At 37.1% G+C, this 24,454-nt stretch overlaps 2 protein-coding genes across 16 annotated transcripts in view; one reads left to right on the top strand and one right to left on the bottom strand.

The window, feature by feature from the left end:
- The window catches only part of LOC147834501 (uncharacterized), a 382,782-nt gene that overhangs the window by 287,261 nt on the left and 71,067 nt on the right, over window positions 1–24,454 (bottom strand). The gene's annotated exons all lie outside the window — the stretch shown is intronic.
- The window catches only part of nrg3b (neuregulin 3b), a 275,221-nt gene that overhangs the window by 217,874 nt on the left and 32,893 nt on the right, over window positions 1–24,454 (top strand). For both annotated transcript variants that reach the window (XM_087276507.1, XM_087276508.1), the window contains exon 3: window positions 22,531–22,604. In XM_087276507.1, coding sequence (XP_087132633.1) covers window positions 22,531–22,604 — 74 coding nt within the window. The remainder of the gene's footprint in view (window positions 1–22,530; window positions 22,605–24,454) is intronic.

Below are 24,454 nucleotides of genomic sequence, written 5' to 3'. Positions count from 1 at the left end.
CGCCAAATTATTCCTTTTTCCATGCTTTGTTTTTCACATGCCTGCTTCTCTTGCTTTCCAGCAGAAAGACCAATAACACAAGCATCTCAGACTGATCCGATGCACCTTGCCATGTATCCGTCTGTTTTTAATCAATCAGTCAGAGATCCTCGGTGGCTATAGCAGAACGTGACCTTTCCCCCGCTTTAAATGAATGCCTGAACGGATCTAGAAACGTCTTGGAGAAATTGGGTGAGGGCACGTCTGTAAGAGCACGTCTGAGTCACCGTCGCATCTTTTCCGTTAATGAGCCACCTCGGTGTCTCTTCAGTCGCTGTTTGTGTGTACCTGTGTGTGCTAGTTAAGCAATACAAGCAAACAGAAGCAAACCAGCACTTCTTCCGAAGAGAGTCTTTTGCAACTCTAGTCTGTGGGCACCAGCTAATGGCTTTCTTGTGTTTGTTTATCCCTGTTTACCAAGAATCTGCGCCAGGGACTTTGGGGAAAAGCCTCACGATGTCAGCAACTTGGCAATCACAGAAAGTCTAGGCGAAAAAGGTTATTAAAACGGAGGAGAGGAAGAGAACTAACCACAGAACAGAGATAAAGGAAGAGAACCAGGAAAGAGAGAGAGCAGAGGAAGAGATGTTTGTGCAACTCAGAAAGAGGCCTTAAAGGAATATTCAGGGTTCAATACGAGTTAAGCTCAATCGACAGCATTCGTGGCAAAAGGTGAGACACTTACAATGGACGTGAAAAGGAGCTTTTTCTGCGGGATTTCAAAGCAGGAATGTGTAGCTTATCTTATAAAAGGACTCAAAGTACATTAATTCTTCAGTTAAACGAGTGTTATTTGAGCTTTAAAAGCGATCTGGTGATTTTTACGGTCACTTTGGGGTTTTAGGTGTTATGTTGTCATGGCAACAAAGTCGTCAAATTGGATATAGCTTCACAGAGGAAGAGTAGAAGGAGATTATTTCACACTCAGATTATAGAGTCTTTAGGTGCTTTCACACTAGCACTTTTGGTCCGCACCAGGGTTTGATTGACGCCAGAATTCGGTACGTTTAGCTGCTTTTGAACTCTAGTGTGCACCCATAAACTGTACCCATGTCTGAAAGAGGTGGTACAGTTCATGCGAACTCTGGTCCGGTTCACATCTGGTATGAATGCAATCGTACCAAATAACAAAAGTGAACCGCCAACTGTACAACAAACTATCGTTTTCATAACATTCATTTGTGTGTATGTCTGTGTATCACCTAACATTACCTTGGTGACAATCAGGTCTGACCCAGTGCAAACACAGTGATAATGTCTGCAATGTTCAGAACGTTTATAATATTTTTGCAGTAGATGGACGCAAGTCGTTTTTTGTATCTCGATAACCAAAAGATTTAGTAAAAGTAGAATAGCCACAAAGTACGTACGTCTTTCCATTTTGGTACTAAACTTCATCTAGTATCAGCCAAACACACAACAGCAGCTTGATGACGCAAGCGTACCGGGGTTCACCCTTTATGTCTTGTGGTTTTACTATTGAAACGTTGTCAAAATTGTAACATTTTTAGATTGTCTATGTTTACATCTATGGCAATGGGGTAATGCACAAGAGCTTTTCATTTTCATTGAGGCAGCTCAAGGGCTTCCAGTGAATTGTCAGGCCATTAAAAAAATCAGCATGCTTAAGATCTGGTTTCTTTAAAAATCAATGATCTTCACTTCACTTGATTAATATACAATATAAAGTGGGTTTCAGACGAGACAAGAAGCACTGCATTAAATCCCATTGTTCTCCGCCATGTCTTTAAAGGGCCATGAAGTTCACCCTGTTTTAGCAGGGTGTTTTCACACCTCTAGATTGAAAAAAGTCAGGAAGGTGCGTCAATTCAGCTTTGTTTAGGTGTCGGGTGGCGAAAGAGGGAAGGGTTTGCATGAAAAGGAGGGTTTCATTATGTGCACAACAGCTGATTTTTACACCGGCAACACAAACACAGATGCAGGAGACAGTAATTCGGAGAGCAGCATTTACAGTGGATCTAAGAACTGTGTGGAAGTGGAGGATTTTCAGCCCATAATATTGTAGTGATGTTACTGTAAACTTAGTAACGAAATCATTTTCACTAAGGTATATCTTTAGAAACTGAAAGAGTACTGTTGACAATACCAACTTACTTTGTCATCTGAATAAACATAAACAAATAAACACTGATCACACACTTAAATTCATAGACAGGATAATCAACACGAACTGGAACCGCATCTGTTTTTAAAAGAAGACAAGTGGCGAATCCAGATTTTACCATTTCCAGATCAAGCTAAATCATCTATATTAATGAAGTTGCATCTCATTTACAATGGAGAGCGCTGATTGGTTCGAACCTATTTTCTCATGAATTAATGAACAGATGTGCTGAAAAACTCAATAACATCTACTCCATGCAGGAATTTACAAAATGATCTCATCGCCGTATGTTGCTTCAAAATTTATTTTTAAACCAAAAGAATGAATTTGCTCTAAACAATGCAAAAACAACCCATTTTCACTTGTTAGCTAAATATATGTGTCCTACGTAATAGTGTTTTTAGCAATGTGGGACATGTCAGTCATAATCTCAAAAAATGTGTTTTGGTGTTTCGTGACCCTTTAAAAATGGTAATTTATTTTACCACTTTATTTTCAATGTTTCTGCGCTCCTCCTAAGGGCACTTGCATTTAAACGTTATTACATGTTGTTTTATGCCTGAACAGCTAAATGAATTATACTTTAATTACATTACAACATCACTGCTGTAAAGGGAACCTTGTGAAACAAAATAAAAATAGACGCATTAACCTTTCACCAGAAGTTTATATGTGGCTGAAAAACACTTGCTGTGCATATATACAGTACCATTGTCTTATTGTAACCTATAGTGCCTTTTGAAGTGTTTTTTTAAATAATACATTTCATGCAGAGTATAATGTACCTGTATGTGAATCTAAAAGCTCAGTTTTAAAGATCAATAGGACTTTTCTCCTAAAATTTCTCATAAAAAGTAAAGAATTGATTCTCTTAAAACACTTTCACTTGCATAACTGATCTACAGTACTTGGGTCCATAACACATTGCATATTGCATGCCTACAGCATTCTTTAGCTATCTGCGAACCAAACCCACTTTCACAACGTCGTTTTGAGAAGAAACATTTATTGTAAAGATTTGTTTGCTTGACTATTACAATTTCTCAAAAATGTACAGTTGAAGTCAGAATTATTAGCCGACCTGAATTATTTTTTCCCCAATTTCTGTTTAATGGAGTGAAGATTTTTTCAGAACATTTCTAAACATAATAGTTTTAATAACTCATCTCTAATGACGAATTTATTTTATCTTTGCCATGATGACAGTAAATAATATCTAACTAGATATTTTTCACGACACTTCTACACAGCTTAACGTGACATTTAAAGGCTTAACTAGGTTTATTAGTTATGTTAACTAGACAGGTTTGGGTAATTGGGCAAGTTATTGTATAACGATGGTTTGTTCTGTGGATTATCAGGAAAAAATATAGCTTAAAGGGGCTAATAATTTTGTCCCTAAAAAGGTGTTTAAAAAAAAATGTAAACTTCTTTTATTCTAGCAAAATAAAACAAATAAGACTTTTTCCAGAAGAAAAAAAAAATAATATATATATATATATATATATATATATATATATATATATATATATATATATATATATATATATATATATATATATATATATATATATATATTATCAGACATGCTGTGAAAATGTCCTTTTTTGGTAAACATTATTTGGAATATATATATATATATATATATATATATATATATATATATATATATATATATATATATATATATATATATATATATAAAAGAATAAAAAAATTCGAAGGTGGCTAATAATTCTGACTTCAACTGTATATGGTATTATATGGTCTTCTTCTGACACCAATTGACCAAATCTCAACATGCTATCGGACCAATCAGAGCAAAGTAGGCTCATGTAAATAATGGTTTAGAATTGTTTAATATATTATTTGAGAAATTATGTGATTTAAATGAAAGTTTTTCTGACCTTGAATACATGCACTGAAAAAATGATGTCTGCAAAACTGTTGCGAACAATTTATTTGTGTTAAATTTAAAGAAACAAATTAAATTTAATAAAATACTTAATTTGTTTGTTTAAATTCAGCACAAATAAATTGTTTACAGCCAGTTAATGTAAAAATTTGAGTAAATCCAAGGTATCATTTCTGAATATTTTTTTTCAGTCTGCAAACCTATTATAGAATATCCAAAACAAAACCTTTAAAACAGCAAAACAGGCCACTTTTAAAAAGCAGAGACATGTTGAAATTCACTTTTGTGGTAATCAGCATTATGCCACAAGTGCTGTCGATTCAGCTTAACTTGCACTTGCACCTGAAATGTAACTTTACTAGAGAAAACAGTCAGGATTTAATTGCAGTGTGCTTGCTAGAATTAAAAAAAAAGAGCTTTTAGATGCGATCCTACTGCCAGTATTATGTTTTCTGCTCAGTAATTACCTATGAACGTTTCTTTTCACCAATTACAAATGAAGTATTTTGATTATATTGTAATAAGCCAAATAGGTGGAAGGCTGACCACATTTCTTACTTGTAATTGAAAAAGGATCCGTGCTTTTTGGGGTTGTACAGGTGAGAAAAAACCCATCTGAAATAGAAAGAGGGCAACAGGGATTTCCTTTATCTTTACACCTTGTTGTGATCAGATTATCTTCCCCACTTCATGTGGAAATTGGTTACTGCTGGAAGGAGGTCACCTATCTATCACTTGATATTCTGGTGGCACAGAGATTTAATGCTCAAATCACACGCGCAAACATGCCCGCAGAAGCGGGTCACGTATTCTGGCTAATCTTGATTATGTTCCGTACTCATGATATGTATTTGTTTGCTGAGTGCAATCAGATTTGATTTTCACAGACTGCTTCTCAATTTTCAGAAGGGCGTCGTGATTAGGATTCTAGCGCGTACACTTATCAGGTTTATAAGCAAGGCCTGAAACGAGAGACCTGATTGGTAATGCATACTCAATTGGAACGGGGATCAAACAAATCTGAACAGCGTTGCCCTAGCCTGTTAAATCTATACAGTTTGGTTAGAAGGTATAGCTCATGCATATAGTACTGTATGTGTCACTGTCACTTATCTCTGTCACATGCTCTTGCATAAAATCATTGATGATCTGAAACAATGGTATTAAGGTAAAAAAATAAATGAAATAGGGGTTTTTCAATGGTGTTGTTGATTATTTTTTAAATGTACTTCAGAAAAATATATTAAAAGGCTAGAATCCAATTCTTTTATAGTGAGCACATTTTAAAACCCGAATAAAATAAAAATAATTCATATTTTTGGGTGACAAAGAGAACTGCTGAAACAAGATCATAGATTCAGTGAGTTGAACTTGAATCAAATGAGAGTTCTCACTGATTCAAAAAAGCCAGCAGCTCACTGAAGATACTATTTTTCAGTGAAAAATTTGTTCTGCTGGAATTAAATCTTTATATTATATTATATTATATTATATTATATTATATTATATTATATTATATTATATTATATTATATTATTCTTTGTGGAGTTTACATTTTAAAAAGTGTTGCTAAATATACTTATACTACCAGTCAAAAGTTCAAATTTAAAAATTTCAATAAAATTATTCTGTTCATCAAGGCGACATTTATTAAATGTTTATTACTTATTGTATGTAGTTCCAAATGAAATTATTACTCAAGTCATTGTTGTTTTTATTACTATTACATTACAAATTATAATAATAATAATAATAATAATAATAATAAAAATATTAGAGTGATTTCTGAAGGATCATGTGATTGAAGACTGGAGTAATGAAGCTAATAAATTAAACTTTAAAATCACTGTAATAAATTATAAATTAAATTATAAACTACTTTTGAACAGTTATTTTATAGTGCAAAAACACTTCACAATTTTCCAATTTATACTGCATTTTTGTAACAAATAAATGCAGCTTTAGTTAGCAGGAGAAGCTTATTTTTAAAAATGTAAAAATCCTACTGACCCCATACTTTTGACTGGTACTGTATATACTAAATATACGGCAGTTAATAAAATCTATGTGTGGGAAGCACTATATATTATATTATATTATATTATATTATATTATATTATATTATATTATATTATATTATACTTTTAAATTATATAAATATTTTTCTTAAAAAACATAATGGTACATGTGAATTATTAATTCGTTATTCTTATTAAAATAGTTGAAAACATATTTGATAATGATGTGGTGTTATACTGTAACTAATCACTTCGGTAATACTTTTTCTTTCACTATACAAAAAACACCGAATTTCATCAACTGTCTGAGTGTTTTTCACAGAAGTCCCTGGATTTTTGAAATTCCGTATTGTTTGTTCTGGATATTAATTCTTATTTGCATTGCTATCTCACTGTTTGTGGAGGTTTAATGGGATGGGTGTCTAATGGGATGGGTGTCACAGCACAGTCTGGGAAATACAAGTTGAAACGAGGGAAAGTTATTGAGAGCTACTTCAGAGAAGCTCATTTAAAGTGCACTGACCCGACACATTGTTGAAACTCGATTTGGTTTAATAGAGGAATGGCATGCTTTGAATTAAATGCATCGGCCATTGGACTTGGGGCTAATTAACATAATGTTTTCACTAGAACTTAAAAGGATGGTTTAATTACGTTTTAATGAAACGTAAAGTTGCATGTCTGTCTGATTGCCAATGGCTAGATGCTCTAATCGGTCTATTTCTTGCCCATCAGTGAACAGACTAAAAAAAATCTTCTTTTGGAGAAGACCTGCTGAGAGGTGCTAAACGCCTCACAGCCGATATTAAACTCTCCGCATGCAATAAGTCTTTAAATTAAATATGTGTACTTGACGGTAAGCCCTTGTGTGTACAATTAATTCTATTACCTGCGTTCAAGACCTAGACCTAAAATTCCGGAGAACCTCATTAATGAGTTTTTTAATAAGGATTAGGATGTCGGGGTTTCACTGCCTTTCAGACAATGCTCACCTACCACACAAACAAATCGTATTATTCCTTCGTTTGTTATTTTCTGTGGAGCAATAGCGGTGTGGAGGAGGCAAAGTGCTCCCTGTGGAGCTGGAATGAGTTTTCTCTGTGAAGGGGCGTTACCTCTCTGCCACAGTCAGCACTGGAAATGTGGAGGTAATGAACGGTGACAATGACATGCCATGTTGCCCAGCCCACAAACCAGATGCTAACAAGAAAAGTGGCAATAGTCGGAGAATGATAGAATGGCTAACAATACTTCCATTAAGTGAAATATTTGGCATCCTGATGTGTGCATTTCAAATTAAAGGCATTGATAGATTACCCAAAAATGAGTACATGACTTCTTCAGTAGAACATTGAAAAATAGTTTTAGCTAAATTGTGGTATTTTGAGTTTCATATAATGCAATTCAGCACTTTTTGAGTCAAAACATGCTGTAAACAAGCAAAACTAAATTAATACTCATAGCTCCTTATGATAGATGTCTTATGAAGCAATATGATTAGAAAATCGGTCATGCTTAATCAAAAGTACCATTATTTGCCCAAAAACATATTTCAAGTGGAGTAAAGGAAGTTTTTGTCATAACCATCCATGACAGTAATGCAAAATTTCTATTTTAGAAATTATTTCTATTTCTGGTGACATTTCAGGTGAACAAAAGTAAAAAAAAAAATTAAAAAAAAAAGTAAAAAACTACAATGACAATAATGTTGCGTTTATTGTGAATTCTATCTAATCTAAAAAAAATGATGATTCTAGCTGTGATTCTAGATTTAGAAAAATCTAGCTGTGATGATATGTTCATATCATTATGCACTTTAAACCCTGACTTACAAGCTAGATGTGTCCAGCAATTGGTGCCGCAATCCGACCTTGTTCAGCACTAATGCAATTTGTGCATATATTTGAAAACTTAACATTCTGTAGTTTATTTAGCCATTTCATGATTTTAATCATCATACAGTAGACATCCTTCAGTTTCTCACCAATGACATGTATTTTAAACAGTCTCCATGGTTGTTTTTTGCATCTTCCAGGACACTTCTAATGCTTTCACTGAATGTATGCATTTATAAACAACATCTGTCTGATGCTACTTTTCTATGTATGATTTAATTGATTAGGAATCACAGGGTGGATTCTACTTATTCTGATTTTTAAAGGAAAATAGAACATTAAAATTACAGATACAGAAATAAAAATGAATTCAAATAAATGTACAAGTATATTTTTAATCTACTTAGCTAATACAATTGCTGAGAAAAAACTTGTCGATTACAGTAATTTTTAGCATTAGTAATTTGTTATTCTACACCACTGTGAATGATACAACATACTGTACTAGGGCTTAAAAAATACATCAACATAAAACCACATTTGCGATTTAGCAAAAGCTGTGATTGTCTTGCACATCATGAGGAAAGTACAGTGATACAGCAATAAAACTTCAGTAAAAGAGGTCATAGGGCGCACTCTCTCTTGTGAGTCGCACATTACAACTAAATATGTTCCAAAGTACCCAGGAACTACCAACAGTTTATGTGAAAACAGAAGATTAAACTGTTTTAATTTAAATCAACAGGATTAATAAAAACATAACCATAACAACATATGGTTTATCTAAGTTCTTGTTTTATTTTCCTGATTATAAAATTTCTAATTACACAACGCCTTAGTTAGAATGCTATTTTGAAATATGCTTTGTGCTTTATTCAGTGTAATAAGACGCATCATTTCACCCAGCAACTTATTTTAAACACTCGACTCAACTGAATCGATAAACTGAAGTGAGTAAAAATGTCATTTTATTTGGTATTTTTGCACAAGCTTTCAGATAAATTATTGACCACATTTACTACAAAAGTTTGTACTGTGATTCATCGAGAAGCTCTCCGAATAGCTGTCAAAATCTCAGTACGATTATTTATGATTTGACTAACCACATGATGATATCACTTGAGATATTTTGCGTAGTTTGACAGAGAACTGTGACACTTTGTAGTAAACGCTGCTCTAGATAAACACAGGTGCTGGAGAGCTGATTGCAGAGCCGGCTTAAAATAATGCGTACAACAATTGCATGCGATTTATCGTTTAGCCCTACAACATACATGTCCTCCAACTCTGTAGTAAACAAACAGTAGATTTGTCATAATGTGACAGAAGCTCTCATTCCAGACTGCCATTCACAAATCCTCTCCGGTAGCTACATGAATAGTAAATAGCGAATAATTTGCATACTTCAGAATCTCATTGTACTTGTACTTTTGTAACATACTGGGATTTTTCTCCTGTTTATATAAATGTGCAATTTATTTGGACAGAATTTGAACACTTTTTTGCAGTCGGAATAATATTGATGAATTTATACAGCGTTTACATGAATGTTTAAAAAAATTATCAGACTTATCATTGCATATGATTAGTATGATTAACAGACTTATGATCTACATGCCACTAGGTTCCAATCTCATTTAATCTTTTGACATCTAGAATTCTCCAATCTCAGTTTTTAATCCCAGTGTTAACATGTCCTCTCTTTTGGTTTAGAAATGGTTTATTCCACCCACATCAATTCATTTTGGGTATTTTTATTCTGATTGCTGTGTCAACATGGTGCATTTTCATTCCAGTTGTGATCAGAATACAATGTGTAATGTAATTGCACCTATTGGTGAGAACTGAATCCACAAGTCACCAATGAAATCTTAAAATTATTTATTTTAGATTTACTTGCTAAATGTATATTATGACTTCAAAAGGTTTGGAATAATCACACAACTCTCTTTGTGGATTTTCATGGTAGTTACAAGTTCTATGGCAAAAATGAGTTTAAAAACACTTAGATTGTATGGCCAAGAAAGAGAGTCAGGTTTGAAACAACATAAGCTTGATTAAATCATGTTCGAAAGTTCATTATTGGGTATTTTTTAAACAACAGTTCCAACATTTCTACTCATTTAACTTATTGATTTCTCAAAGAAACAGAAGAAGCATATTTACAAAGCATGGCATGTGATCTTATTCACAGATGGAATGCTTATTATTAGAGCAAATTATGAGGTGTACGCCAGCAATATGAATATAGCCTCCAGCAGAACATATCCCAAAATGTGAAGATAACAATGTGATGAGAAGCTAAATGTAAACACAAACAAACAGCTTCCTGGCAGGGAGACAAAAGGCTTCGAGACAATTGTGAGAACACACAGCACATTTACAAATGAAAAATGGGTCACTGAGGCAAATTTATGGATGGAAAGCTCATTAGAGCAAAATTGTGCTTGAAAAACTACCTCCCAAAATGCTCCTTTTGCAACCCTATAGATTAATGCTTGTCCTCGGCTGACAGTGATGCATACGTACCGCACATTCTTGTAAACACACCAATATTTTCTTATTTATTCACCGCTGAGTTCCTAGAATAAACATTTATTTGTTCAACTTGCTATTGATTGGATTCTGATTTAATTCTTTCACAAGCGAGCCTAGGCAGAAAATGTACATTCTATGGTCTCAATATGCTTTACGTACAAATTAATATTACCTGTGACGCACCTATTAATTCTAGTATTGTATCACAGGAATTTTACAGTGAAATATGGCTGGCATTCAGACAGGTTATGTGTTTTAGCCACTCTTGAGCTCCTTAAGCCCACTGTTCCTCTTCCCAAAAGCCTGTCATTGATGCATGGTTTTTGGTAGAGATTGGTGACAAGCCGTTCTCTTTAGTTTCGGCTGTAGTTGCAGTTCAGAAAGGTTTAAGATGGCTGCCCTTTGCTTCGAGTCTTTTAAGATGGTGGAGAGTGAGATGAAAAAAAATATTTGAAATTTGTTTTGAGAGAGGGCCTTAATCTAACATCAGTAGATCCTGCTAGCATCTTAAATCTGGTAAATGCCCACTTACGTTTTAGTAATTATGTTCTAAGGTCACGATAGAATACAAAACTAGCTGCAACAAAACAATATCTAAAGAGTCTGAATGCAAAAACCTCTACGTTCCATCTGATTTCTTTTCTTCTCAAATGAGCATTTTTCTCTGTGTTTGTTTAGTTTTTTTCTTTAAAAGTGATGAAAAGAACATATTCTTTGCCATATAAAAGGATTTATTGAACCTACACACAAATGCCAGAGAAAAGTGCTCATTTTAAAAGAAAATTTCAGATGGCACTTACAGGTTTTTGCATCTGAACTACACACTACCTGACAAAGGTCTAGTCCTCGATCACAGCTGTAAGAGCAACAAACAATAACTAGACTTCTAGTTGATCATATGGAAATGTAGCAGAAGGTAAATTTTTCAGATGAATCATGTGTTGAACTGCATCCTAATCATCACAAATACTGCAGAAGACCTCTTGGAACCCATATGGACTCAATATTCTCACAGAAATCAGTCAAGTTTGGGGAAAAATCCTAGTTTGGGGTTGCATTCAGTATGGAGGTGTGCGAAAGATCTGCAGAGTGGATGGTAATATCAACAGCCTGAGGTTTCAAGACATTTTTTGCTGCCAAATACATTAATATAGCATGTAAATTGACTATTAAGGCAAATCCTTCAGCAGGATAGCACTCCTCCTCATACTTCAGCCTCCACATCAAAGTTCCTAAAAGCAAAGTGCAAACTGGTCAAAGTGCTCCAGTATTGACCAGCCCAGTCGCCAGACATAAACATTATTGTGGATGTCTGGGGGAAGATAAAGGAGGAGGCATTGAAGATTAATCCAAAGAATCTTGATGAATTTCTTTGCCATTCCAGATGACTTTATTAATAAGTTTTTCGAGTCATTACAGAGATGTAAGGATGCAGTCCTCCAAGCTCATGGGAGTCATACACAGTATTAATCATTTTTCCACTGCACCATGACTTAATATTCAATACTGTACATTATTTCTGAGAAGTGTTAAGACTTTTGTGTCAGAAAAGTCAGACCTTACTGCCCTAATTAAATAATTAAAATTAAGGACTGATCATATTTTATTTTGGTAAAATAAGCGTAATAAAGGCCTTTGCCTTTTATATAAGCCACTTCTGACACCAAATGACCAACTAGAAGTCATCTATATATATATATATATATATATATATATATATATATATATATATATATATATATATAAACCTGAAGACTAAGTGTAGACTAGGGCTTACTTACTAAAAGCAAACAATTTAATAAATAACACAGTAAAAATAAAAAGATTTAAACATTGTCTTGGTTGCTTTCTCCTATTCTGCAGTGTTTTAGCAAAAGTGTTCATTTATTTTGCTGCTTAAAATGTTTATGCTACTGTTGTAAGAATAACTGTCTTCTTTAGTGGACAAGAGGCAACACACATGAACCAGCAAGAGGTGGAATGAAGTACAATTCTAGATTAAATATTAAGGATATTGCACTGAAAACCCTTATCATAAATGACACTGAGTGCTTGCGGTGTGTATTGCTGTGTTGTTATAACATGCTGCACAAACTGTAGAAAAGATAAAATAGTAGATGCTGTCAGTATGTCTCACAGATTCATTGGAAACGAACAGTAATCAGACCACAGGTCATCAATGCCTGAATTAGATTAATAAAATACTTGATTGTTTATTTTAAACAAAGAAGGAAAAACACTTGCCTTGATTATTTGCTTCTTTTTTTCCCTCATGCACTAGTCTGCTTTGCTGAATCAGAGTAACTCTCTCACTGATTGCCTGACGTCAATGTCTAAATGGCCATAAACCAGCCAACAGGGTCCAGCTTGTGCCAAGAGTGCACACCTCAAACATTGAGCTGTTGAAGGACAAGTAATATCCTGACGCTGGCTTGGTGTGTCATGTTTAAAGTTAACATGTCTAGATTAATTTGTGAGGTTGTGGTACCAGCTAGTGAGAACCTGTCCCTCTGAGCACACTCTCATCTGCAATTATTTTAGCTCAGTCATCCTGAATGCCGCTGACAGGATTAACATTGCTCAAGCAAATGTCAGAACTGCAAATGTCGCTCACAAAGGCAACGTTGTCTTTACTTACGCAAAGCAATTTGAAAACAGCAGAGAGCATGTGTTTTTTTGGGGGGAAGAGAGGGTTGGCAGAGGTCACATAAAAAAAATGAGGCAGTTAGCCGATAAATAGAAGTGTAAAAGTGCCAGGCCAGCGATGGAAAATGTGGGGATTGTTTGATCAGGCAAAGATGCGAGAGCTGATGGCTGCCAAAATCCAGCGCCCAAAGCGTTTGTGTTGTCACGCAAGAGAAAGCACTGCAGTGCCTGTAAACGGCAGGTTTGTTAACGGCGCCTGAGAAATGCTTTCTGATTGACAGCCTTGCCTCGCTGCTACTTAAAAATGTGAAGTTTTTATTATCATACGCCTTGATGAATTGGCAAATAATCAGCTTATCCTCGATATGTTTGTTGGTCTTCAAGACTTTCATAAAAGCTGCTAATTAATGCGCCAGATGCTTAAAAGTGCTGCTTTGGCCTGTCTAATTGGCTATCAGACTTCCCAGCCAAGCAAAGAGGGAATACCTATAGTATGTTTCCAGAAAAAGAATCTAAACTCAGCTCAGATGGACGGGTTTCCCCTGAGTGATCTTACATCTGCTTGTCTTTCCATGTGTAGGCATTATTAGCCAAGCAGCAGCCACATGAAAGAATGGAAGCATTTCCATGGCGTTAATATTCCTGACCGCACCAACATGCGTCTCGCTCAGCCTCACAACATTTCCAAGCCTTCTGCATATTCTGCAACATCCCAAACCGTGTGGTGTTGAAGTTAAAACCATTTCCCCTGTAAGTTTCTGCTACTCCAGGTTAGAGCATGTCACTTTGGTTCAGGCACTAAATCAGTGGTTTGCCTCTCAGAACATCACTCATGGGAATGTGAAGTGCCTTGTGAAGAAGGCAGCTGTCGCTAAATGAATTCAAACTTTCTGAGCATACTTCAGGGAGACACAAAGACCTAAAATGGCAAAGTTCTTGTTGACATACAGTATGTCACGGTCTCAGTGGAATGGAGTAAACTGCATATGTCCCCCCCTAAAGAGGATCACTGCATAATCAAACATTGCGTATACAAATGAGAATACAGCATTTACATTTTAACTACCCATAAAATGCTTTTGAAAGAATCCATTGAGCCTTTTACATTTAGCAATATCCATAACATCCCCTCTCCAAGCATGTTTGCGCACAAATAAATTGTCCATCTGATGTGCATGCTGGCTTTTACTGCTGTGGATAGCAAGTTTGGAAAGCCTGTCCTGGCTCATTATGATCAACTGACTTGATTAAACAAATCAAAGTAAAACTGAAATGGCACAAAGAATGGTTTTACCATTAACAGTGAAGATTTATTTTTGTTAAAACAATGGCACTTCATTTAACCTCAAATTTGTTCTTGTTGATAAATGACTGAAAACATTGTTCATACCAAATTATACCAAACATCATTTGTTCCAGAAAGAGAATTGTTTTATCTTTGTGCATAAAATTATCTCCATGTATGAGAGTTAATGGATTATAGTATTTTTATGGGTCATTAAAGTCCCAAAGAACCGGAAGCTGTGACTGTTATTTATTTATTTTTTTGTATTGTGATACAGTTCCTATAGAATTGGAGTATTAAATGAGAAAACATAGGTGAGGCTTGTCCTTACTACTGAGAGCTGATTGGATGTAGTAAAGTCTTTATTTCATACAGAAAGATCAGAAAAATAGTTATTACAACCTAACAGACTTCTTTACCTTTCTTCATACCTCGCTTAAAGTATCTAAGAAGATTTGGCGGATCCTTGATCTTTTAATCTTGATAACTGATCTCTGGCTAACAAGTTCACCAACCAGATTAAAATGTCTGGATGAACTGATCCAAGATCGCTGTGTGTTCTGTGTGATCGCTGTGTGATCACTGTAAAGGACAGATCTATCGATCCTCGAAATCATGATCTGCAATGCAATCATTGGCAGACCCCTGCTCACTATTTCCTTTTGTTGTCAAAACTGATAGTTTGAGGGACATGAATAAATATAGAAGTGACGCCTATTTTTTAAGATATACATAATCTAACAAATTAACAAAACAAAAAACAGGAAGTGTTTTCAGATTTTAATTAAAGATTAGAACGGACAACTTTTTTTTTCCTTAAAGACATTGAACAGATGAATTGTTCACACCAAAACTAGCAATGTGAGCTAACAAAATCAAATGGTTAGTTTTGATTTCTTGGGGACCTTAAATTAACACGAATAATCTATTTATTTTGAGTTAATGAATGTCAGTTAAAATAACTGACATGAACAAGATTAATAAGATTATTACAATTGAGCCCTGCAGCTTTAACAACCTAAATATGATTAAAGATCTTGTTTTGTGTCATCAATCCAAGAAACAACCCGATTCTATAAATTAGCAGCCACCTGTGAAATCCTGGCCTTGTTAGCACTCTGTGGAGCCTACAAGAGGTTAGCAAAACGTTAGTGTATACTCTATAAAACCTGTAATTTAATTATAAGCTTCCTTAGGGATGTATGGCGTGCCTGAAGATATTGTTTCATCCTTGTGAAATAAGAGAAAAACACTATTGACTTAGGACAAATTGTAATTCTGCAATTCTAGTTTCAAATAAAACTCCAAGAAATGTCCGTCACACAGATAAGGTGGCTGCTGATAAAGCATTTGTGTTTGTCTTGAAGAAAAAGATAAGAGGTGCATTTAATTAGGACCTCAATATGGTCAATACAGCCTCTGGCACATTTTTTTTCTCTATAAAATCTTGATTAGCATTCTCCGATAACAGCCTTCACTTTAATAACAAGATTAAATTAATAGAAAAATCGCTCTGTTCTCATGAAAAAAAAGTTTATACAAAAGCAAGCTAAGCTGTAATGAGTTGTCAATCAAATGGATTGATTTTCTAGAGAGATGCTCCTACAATCTTTGATTTTGTGCAACGATTTTCCCAGTGCAGGGTATTAATGGACTCGGAGATTCTTAGCAACATTCACCATCTCGTTGGCAACAATGCCCATCTCTCTTATGCGTTTCCGTGGCTGCACCAAGTGGGCACTAAGCCCACAAATACGCCAAGTTACCATGGTGAACGTTACCACAGAGATGCACGTCTCATTGGCACATTGATTCCATCAGTGTCCACCTCTATCCTCCCCTGCAGGGGAATAGCAAATTAAATAAAATGGCATGATGAATACATCAAAGCGGCTTGATTAAAAAGGAAGGGATTAACTAGTGTCTATATATAAAGACTGAGAGACTTAGGAACGATGGGAAAGACAATATCGCAATTTAACGGAATTACACTTATTGCCCTGACTGCAGAAGGGCCATGTAAATGATATTAAGGAGGATAAGCTTTTAAACACCTTTGAGACAGACTGCCGCACTCACCGCTTCATTGGATTATCTCACCATATCTGATGAAAAATGAGATATTCATGCTTTCATTGTGAAGAGACGTGCACTATTGTTTGTGTGTGCATGTGTGCCGTGTGAATAAGAAGCATTTTCACACCAGCACCTAGCTAAACCATCTATCTTCATTGACCTGAAAGCAATCTCAGAATGTGGAAAAAAAGGGATTTATTTCCCATTGACAGCAGTGTGATCTTAGGTCTGACAGGAACAGTTCAGTGTTGTGTGATTCTGGCTTTATTTACCCAACTGTGATCGGCCTTTTATCAGAGCCCAGTGGAATAACACCTGTGTCCATGTCGGAGCTGTGAAACATGTCACATGTGAAGATGGCCATCGGTGTGTCCAACTCTCCTTCCGTGTGCCCTTCAGACAGTTGCCAATCCTCACGCTAGTGCATGGATAGACTCCACACAAGCTGTTTTGTTCCGATGCTGTGCTTCCTCTTATCTCAAACCAGTGCTCTACAATGACAATGTCGTCGTCAGAAGAACTCCCGGTTGAGTATTTGTGCTTCCGCAAGTAAAAGCTTAGGGGGACTTATCTACTCATGCGTGATTACCATTTTAATAGCTTTATTTTCAAGTCAGGCTTTTGTGGTTTTAAAAAGCATGTGAAAGGTAGCGAACTCCTCGTTCAACAAAGCTCAGAGTTAATGTATGGCTCCTGAAAGAAAAAATAATTTTTTCATTGCTGTCCTGCTTGACTTTTTAGTAAAAGCATCTCAAATTTGAGAATTTATTCTGTAAGCACTTATAGTCCTGAATGTAATGTCACTGAAAAAAAAAATGTTTTACACACTCTCTAGTCATTTTTCTTTCTTTCTTTATATTGTGGATGTGTTGCATGCAATAGAAATGTTTGGAACTTATATTTGTAACAATTCACTCACTATTATTAGGTACACCTGTCCAACTGCTTGTTAAGGGAAATTTCTAATCAGCCAATGGCAGCATCTCAGTGAATTTAGGCATGTAGACATGGTCAGGACGATCTGCTGCAGTTCAAACCGAGCATCAGAATGGGGAAAGAAAGGTGATTTAAGTGACTTTGAATGTGGCATGGTTGTTGGTGCCAGATGGGCTGGTCTGAGTATTTTAGAAACTGCTGATCTACTGGGATTTTCGCGCACAACCATCTCTTGTTCCATTCCATTGAACCATCCCAGTGAGTGGCAGTTCTGTGGGCGCAAATGCCTTGTTGATGCCAAAGGTCAGAGTAGAATGGTCAGACTGGTTCGATTTAATAGAAAGGCAAAAATAACTCAAATAATCGCTCATTACAACCAAGGTATGCAGAAGAGCATTTCTAAATGCACAACATGTCCAACCTTGAGGAAGATGGGCTACAGCAGCAGAAGACCACATTGGGTGCCACCTCTGTCAGCTAAGAACAGGAAACAACAATTCGCACAGGCTCAACAAAATTGGACAATAGAAGATTGGAAAATCGTTGCCTGGCCTGAAGAGTCTCTGTTGTGACAGTTGAATGGTAGGGTCAGAATTTGGCATTAACAACATGAAAGCATGGATCCATCCTGCCTTGTATCAACTGTTCAGGCTGCTGCTTGTGTTGTTATTGTGTTGTTATTGTGTGGGGGATGTTTTCTTGGCACACTTTGAGCCTATTAATATCAATTGAGCATTGTGTCAATGCCCCAGCCTACCTGTGTATTGTTGCTGACCATGTCCATCCGTTTATTACCACAGTGTACCCATCTTCTGATGGCTACTTCCAGCAGGATAACGTGACAATGAGTTGACAGTCCACAAATGGTCTCCAGAGTCACCAGATCTCAATCCAATAGAGAATCTTTGGGATGTGGTGAAACAGGAAATTCGCATCATGGATGTACAGCCAACAAATCTGCAGCAACTGCGTGATGCTGTCATGTCAATATGGACCAAAATCTCTGAGGAATATTTCCAGTACCTTGTTGAATCTATGCCACGAAGGATTAAGGCAGTTCTGAGAGCAAAAGAGGATGCAATCTGGTACTAGAAAGGTGTACCTAATAAAGTGGCCGATGAGTGTGTATTGAAAGGCTGTGACTGAGACAGAGGATAAACAATATCATGTGTACATAATGGCTTCTAAAAAGCAACTAAATTATGTAAACAATGCCTCTTTAAAACAGTTGAAGAAACACCGAATGAAGTTGTAAGGAAGGCAGTTCTTGTTTCCGTGCTGAATTTGATCAGTGAGATCTTGCAAACAAACATCCTGAATAGTGAAGTGGGCATCAGTCAATGTCATTCAACAAATAAAATCATTCTGTTGCGATGCTTACTCTCCCCTCCTTGTCCACAAACCCAGATAGACAAGTATGAATATGTATTGGCCGTGCGATAATAGAGAAGCCAGGATTTTCTTAAACAGCACTTTTTTTGACAAGGATGCTGGGTAAGGAACAACAAAAGCAACGATTGTTTTCAATACCAGCCTTATCTCAGCCTTAATATCCATCAATAACAGTAAAGGATGTCTCTGGATCAGATTGGGCCTTATTTGTGGAGGGAAAGTTGTCACAGAATCTTGAGGAGGGGTGACAGTGTCTTTGTGTAAATGTGTGTACAGTATATGTGGGTGTGTGAATGTGGGTAGCACCCACATCCAAGGCACGAGCTCAGTCTGTTATGTGTGAGCTGTTTGACAGGGAGAAAAAGAATACCACCACGCACATCCCACTCGCAGACACGCTTTCCTGCACAAACAAGCTCACCTGCTTATTCCAACTTACATTCACATACCTTGAAAGCTGAAGTGTGTGGTGCTGCAAGAAACACCCAGTACAAAATTAAACTGATTGTTTTCAAACAGGTTTCCCTTTCAACACTCTACAAACTGGTGAGATGAGCAGAGTGCCCCGCCCCTAAATTCAAGCTATTGGCTAAGCCACTGTTGCCATGCGAGGAACGTTGGAATTCTCAAACAAACAGAGCAATGTTTTGATGGGGCCACAGAGATGCGTGTTTACACTTTTTTTCTGGGAAGTTGTCCTGCTAATGGCCTTCTTTTAGTTATCTCTGCATATTAAGCTAGACGGAAGCATTCGAAAACTGATTGTTTCCAAACAAGTTTCCCTTTCAACACTCTATCAACTGGTAAGACGTGCAGAGTGCTCCGCCCCTAAATTCAAGCTAGTGGCTAAGCCAGTGTTGCCTTTCAAGGAAGGTTAGAATTCTCACATGAACAGAGCAATGTTTTGATGGGGCCACAGAGATGCAGTGTATTATTTTTCTGGGAAGTTGTCCTGCTAATGGCCTTCTTTTAGTTATCTCTGCATATTAAGCTAGACGGAAGCATTCAAAAACTGATCGTTTTCAAACAGGTTTCCCTTTCAACAGTCTACCAACTGGTGACATGAGCAGAGTGCCCCGCCCCTAAATTCAAGCTATTGGCTAAGTCACTGTTGCCTTGCGAAGAGACGGTTGGAGTTCTCAAACAAACAGAACAATGTTTTGATGGGGCCACAGAGATGCGGTGTTTACACTTTTTTTCTGGGAAGTTGTCCCGCTAATGGCCTTCTTTTAGTTATCTCTGCATTTTAAGCTAGACTGAAGCATTCGGAAAAAAAATTATAGACTCTAGCTTTAATTAACAAGCTGGGCGGTAGTCAAATGCGAGTCCTGCTCATTGCCTTGGCCTCCTTCGGGGGAAATATATCCTTTCTCTTTTTCCTCTCTAGCTGTAATTTAACCAACGGGGGCACGATCACTGATGCCAAGCAACGTGTCCTTGAATGATAATGAAAAGCCATGAAGCAGATGCAGAAATGCTAGTTTACAATGTTGTTTACTCTGTAGGCACCTCGAATGTCATAACACATGCTCACATATTGAATTTCCTCTCCTCCGATACCAAGTAAACAATGATGCATGAAATCATTTGTTGGTTTGTTTTCTTTTGTAGCATGCTTCTAAAAGCTCTACTGTACCGTCTCCCGGAAAGGGCTGCAAACAAACAAATAGGCTGCTGACAGTCACGGCCGTCACTCTGCCGTCAGTGCGTGAGTCAATGTTAACCAGGCAGTACGTTAAAATGAGACCGCACGATGTTCTCCTCACCTGTTTCCATCACTGTAATTATAGTCTAACCGTGTTTTTCTCTCTTTGCTGTCAGTTTTCAGTCTCTTCCCGGTGTCTTTCAGCAAAACTCAGTCACGCTTCCCGAAGCTAGACAGACAGACATAGAGGATTGAATCTTGGCAGCTGTCACACCGGAGCTGGCGTACACTCTAGATGAAACAACATCAAGATCATTCTGCAAAAGGCTTATTTGATGCTTCTCAGCTTGTGCGTTTGTTGTTTCCTTTTGTGAAGCGTCATTATCATGGTATGCCTCGTCAAAATTACGTTAGCGTATCGCAGGAGAGAGAAGTGATCACAGAAGCAGATCTCAGAATTGAGCAATTTTCTGGCGAGCGTGCCCAATAAATGGCGTGATGCTGCTGGTAAATGGAGATGAGCCTGTTTGCAGCTTCGGAGGTGTGCTGTTTTTGTATTCACACATGGGAAGACAACAGTTGTTGGCTTGAAATGGGAAAAAAAAATAAAGGACAAGAGAGATGCTAAGAGATTAGTATATGTCAGAAATGCTTTTGCTGGAGGGCAGCTGGTGTTCTTTGTGGCTCTTCTTCACACAGATTCAGAGCACATTGCTACTTTGGAAAGAAGTCCCCTGTTTCACATAGATCTCGCAGTAAGAGTCTAGTGAAATGCCGCCTTCTTTTCCATACAGTCCCATAGCTCAGCGGGGATGTGACATAAATGTCAAGACTGTGTTATCTGTGCGAGTGCAGGCACCACTGAGCTCTGGACAGACCCGCCTTGTTTTCCCTATATTCCTTCTTCTTCTTCTTCTTTCTTGTCCTATCACCCCTCCCTTCTTTACTTCATCTTTTTCCTGCATGGGGCTAATTTATAACATTTCTGGCTATGCTCGTTTCAAATGCTGAGTCAATCTCCCTGTGAATATGACAATGATGGATGGACACATGGATGCAGTATTATAAATGGGTTGGCATGACATATCAAGCTGTGACAGCAGTGCCCTGCAATATGACTGCTTTAATTATTTTTCTGCATCTTGTATAATTAGGTAAACACACTTTTTTATGACTACGTATTAGTTGAAGGATTTGTACTTATAAAAACAAGAATTTGTCACACCTCAGGACTAGTAAAATGCCCATTCTGCTTTACTGAATAGACCTAAATGTTATTTTATGTGGCAGGGAAAAAAGTAATGCCGGTGTGAAAATAAAAGGTGAATAAATGACTCAGAAGTCTGACATATGCATTTGTGAGCTGTAAATACATTCAAAAATGGTATTGCATATAAAGGGTGCCAGAATATGGCATATAGAAATATACTGTATATTTACCCTTAGCCTTTATTCATACATATACAGCCATATATAAATATAGTTATTTTTTCTATTTTAATAAAACTGAATTTTCAGCAGTCATTATCCCAGTCTTCGTTGTCACATTTTCAGAAATTAGTCTAATATGAAGATTTATTGCAACTGGGAAAAAATATATACGTATCTGAATGCTGAAAACATATAAGAGGAAACATGGGCAACTCTGAGGAATTTCAGCAGCACGGTGGCTCAGTGGTTAGCACTGTCGCCTCACAGGAAGAAGGTTGATGATATGTATGTGAGGCCCCGTTTAGCCACTGACTAATACATTTGTGAATAAATGAATGAGTGAGTGAGTGAGTGAGTGAGTGAGTGAGTGAGTGAGTGAGTGAGTGAGTGAGTGAGTGAGTGAATGAATGAATGAATGAATGAATGAATGAATGAATGAATGAATGAATGAATGGTTCCGTTTTTCAGATTCAAAGTGTTTCATTTAAAGAACAGTGTTTGAGTATTTAAAATATAATTCTCAAAATAAAATGGAAAAGATAATAAATGAGACTTAAAAAAATGATAAGGTGTGTTTTTTTAGGATTATAACATACATAATTTATATTCCAATAATGAAATGCTGAACATTCTTCTTCTTCTTTTGCAGGTGTAAAGAAGGTTACCGTGGACTTCGTTGTGACCAGTTTGTCCCGAAGACTGACTCCATCCTATCTGACCCAAGTATGTACCATCTCTCTGTTTACTTTGAGGAAAAATATGAGAGAATACTTTTATTTTGTGTGCTTAATACCAGGATACGGTGGGAAAAAAACAAATGCGGTTCAGATAAACACAAAGTTATTGAGGAATTTCTATCCCTACTAGCATGCAACCCAAAGCCCTTCGGCAACAAAATGCTTCATGATACAGAAAGCCAAAGATGAGAGAACATAATTTACTTGTTGTTTACTGGTCTTAGTTTTAAAGCCTCTCTAGCAGCAGGTGAGTCTCTTAGCCTCCAGGGCTGAGAGTTCTCCAGCGATTTCTCAGAACTGTGTATTGCTTAAGTAGTTAATTATACCTCTCGCTCTAAGCATTGAAATTGCCATCACCCTACAATGCCACACTCTCAAGAAAAGCAGAAAGCATTTGCATATACTCTTTTTCTCTATGGAAAAGCTGATCTCTAACTCTAGCTTATTGCTTACCATGACAAATATAGTGTGCAACATGTCCACATCGTCTCCAACACAATGATTCTAACAAGGCTCAGTGTGGCTATAAAATGTTATCAAGTGTCCATTTTTCATGAGGAGTACATTTCCCCTGCCATTAGGGAAGTCCTGAATGAAAGTAATTGCTTTGCTAATTTTAGGTCGATGCTAAAGTCATTAGCCATTTGTGTTCTAGATGAGCTACTATAGGAGAGCATCTCGCAGCTTAAAAAAGGACAGTTGAGTACAAGTAGCCAACGGGAAGTTCACAGAGAAAGCTGTCAAAAAGACATGTTTGCTTTCTCATAGGTTGGTATCGGAGAGATTTGTGAAACCTCACAAAAGCCTCGACTCATAAACCCTTCTTCCTGTGACTCAACTTTCCGAGAGCTATTATATCGACGTGAAAGGAAGTAGAAGCCTTGGAAAGGAGAAAGCAGAGAAAAGAGCTGTCCGGGCACACCGATGAATCTGCAACGAGGCCGTTTCTCAGAATGGCTTGCGTTCCATGAATTGTCTGGCTTTTGGGGAGCGAGTGAGACGGCAACCTAAACTCCCATTTAGTGCACTTTGAGTTGCTGACCCTACTGAGTGGCTGGTAATGGGATCTTTCTGTAGCCTTTCTGCCGGAGCCCACTTTGTGTCCCTGATACTTCTCTTTCATATCTGATTTTTCTCAATGAGAGCATTCATATCCCCGCCATCCATCATGCCCTGAGATGGAGCCCTCATCTCTTGCAGTGCCATCATCTTCGTGGATACACCTACGCAGTCCTGCTGGTATTGCCTCCTCCACCCTCCTGTTGACACTGCTTAGCATTAAAGCAATTTTAGGCCAAATCGGCGAAATGTGGGTGAAGCTTTCAGGATCTGTGGTTCTTGTTTTTGGCAGGCTTTAATCCACCTATCCAGCATTGATGAGAGATGAAGCAGTTTATCCAGATTATGTGCTTGAATTACAATCCATTTCTGCCACACAACAAACACAACAGGCTTTGAAGCATCTTAGTGCTCAATATCTTACGTCAAATTACTATTTTTTTCATAGCCCATTATGCTTTGGGTGTATCTTTATGCCACCCTGTAGAGGCTAATGTTTGTTTTCCAGCGTTGCTGGTTTGAGCCTGATGTGTGTGTGGCCCAGTGCATCTTTATTCACTTAACCCACCAAATGAGCCACAAATCACCCCTCCGGGTGCGGCTTGGCTTTATCTGCCACCTAGTCTTTTGTCCCCTGAGCTTTTTCACAATCTATCTCTGCTCAACACACTAGCACAAATCATGCGTTGACCGTCGTTTTTGTCTCCATATCGACTGCCACAGAAGAGATGCTCCAAAGAGCCTCACTTCTGTTTGGCCTCCACCTCCCTCCAGCTC

This window comes from Danio rerio, chromosome 12 (genome assembly GCF_052040795.2).
Source record: "Danio rerio strain M-AB ecotype USA chromosome 12, GRCz13ab, whole genome shotgun sequence".
Classification (NCBI taxonomy): domain Eukaryota; kingdom Metazoa; phylum Chordata; class Actinopteri; order Cypriniformes; family Danionidae; genus Danio; species Danio rerio.
This window is presented reverse-complemented; position numbering and strand designations above follow the sequence as displayed.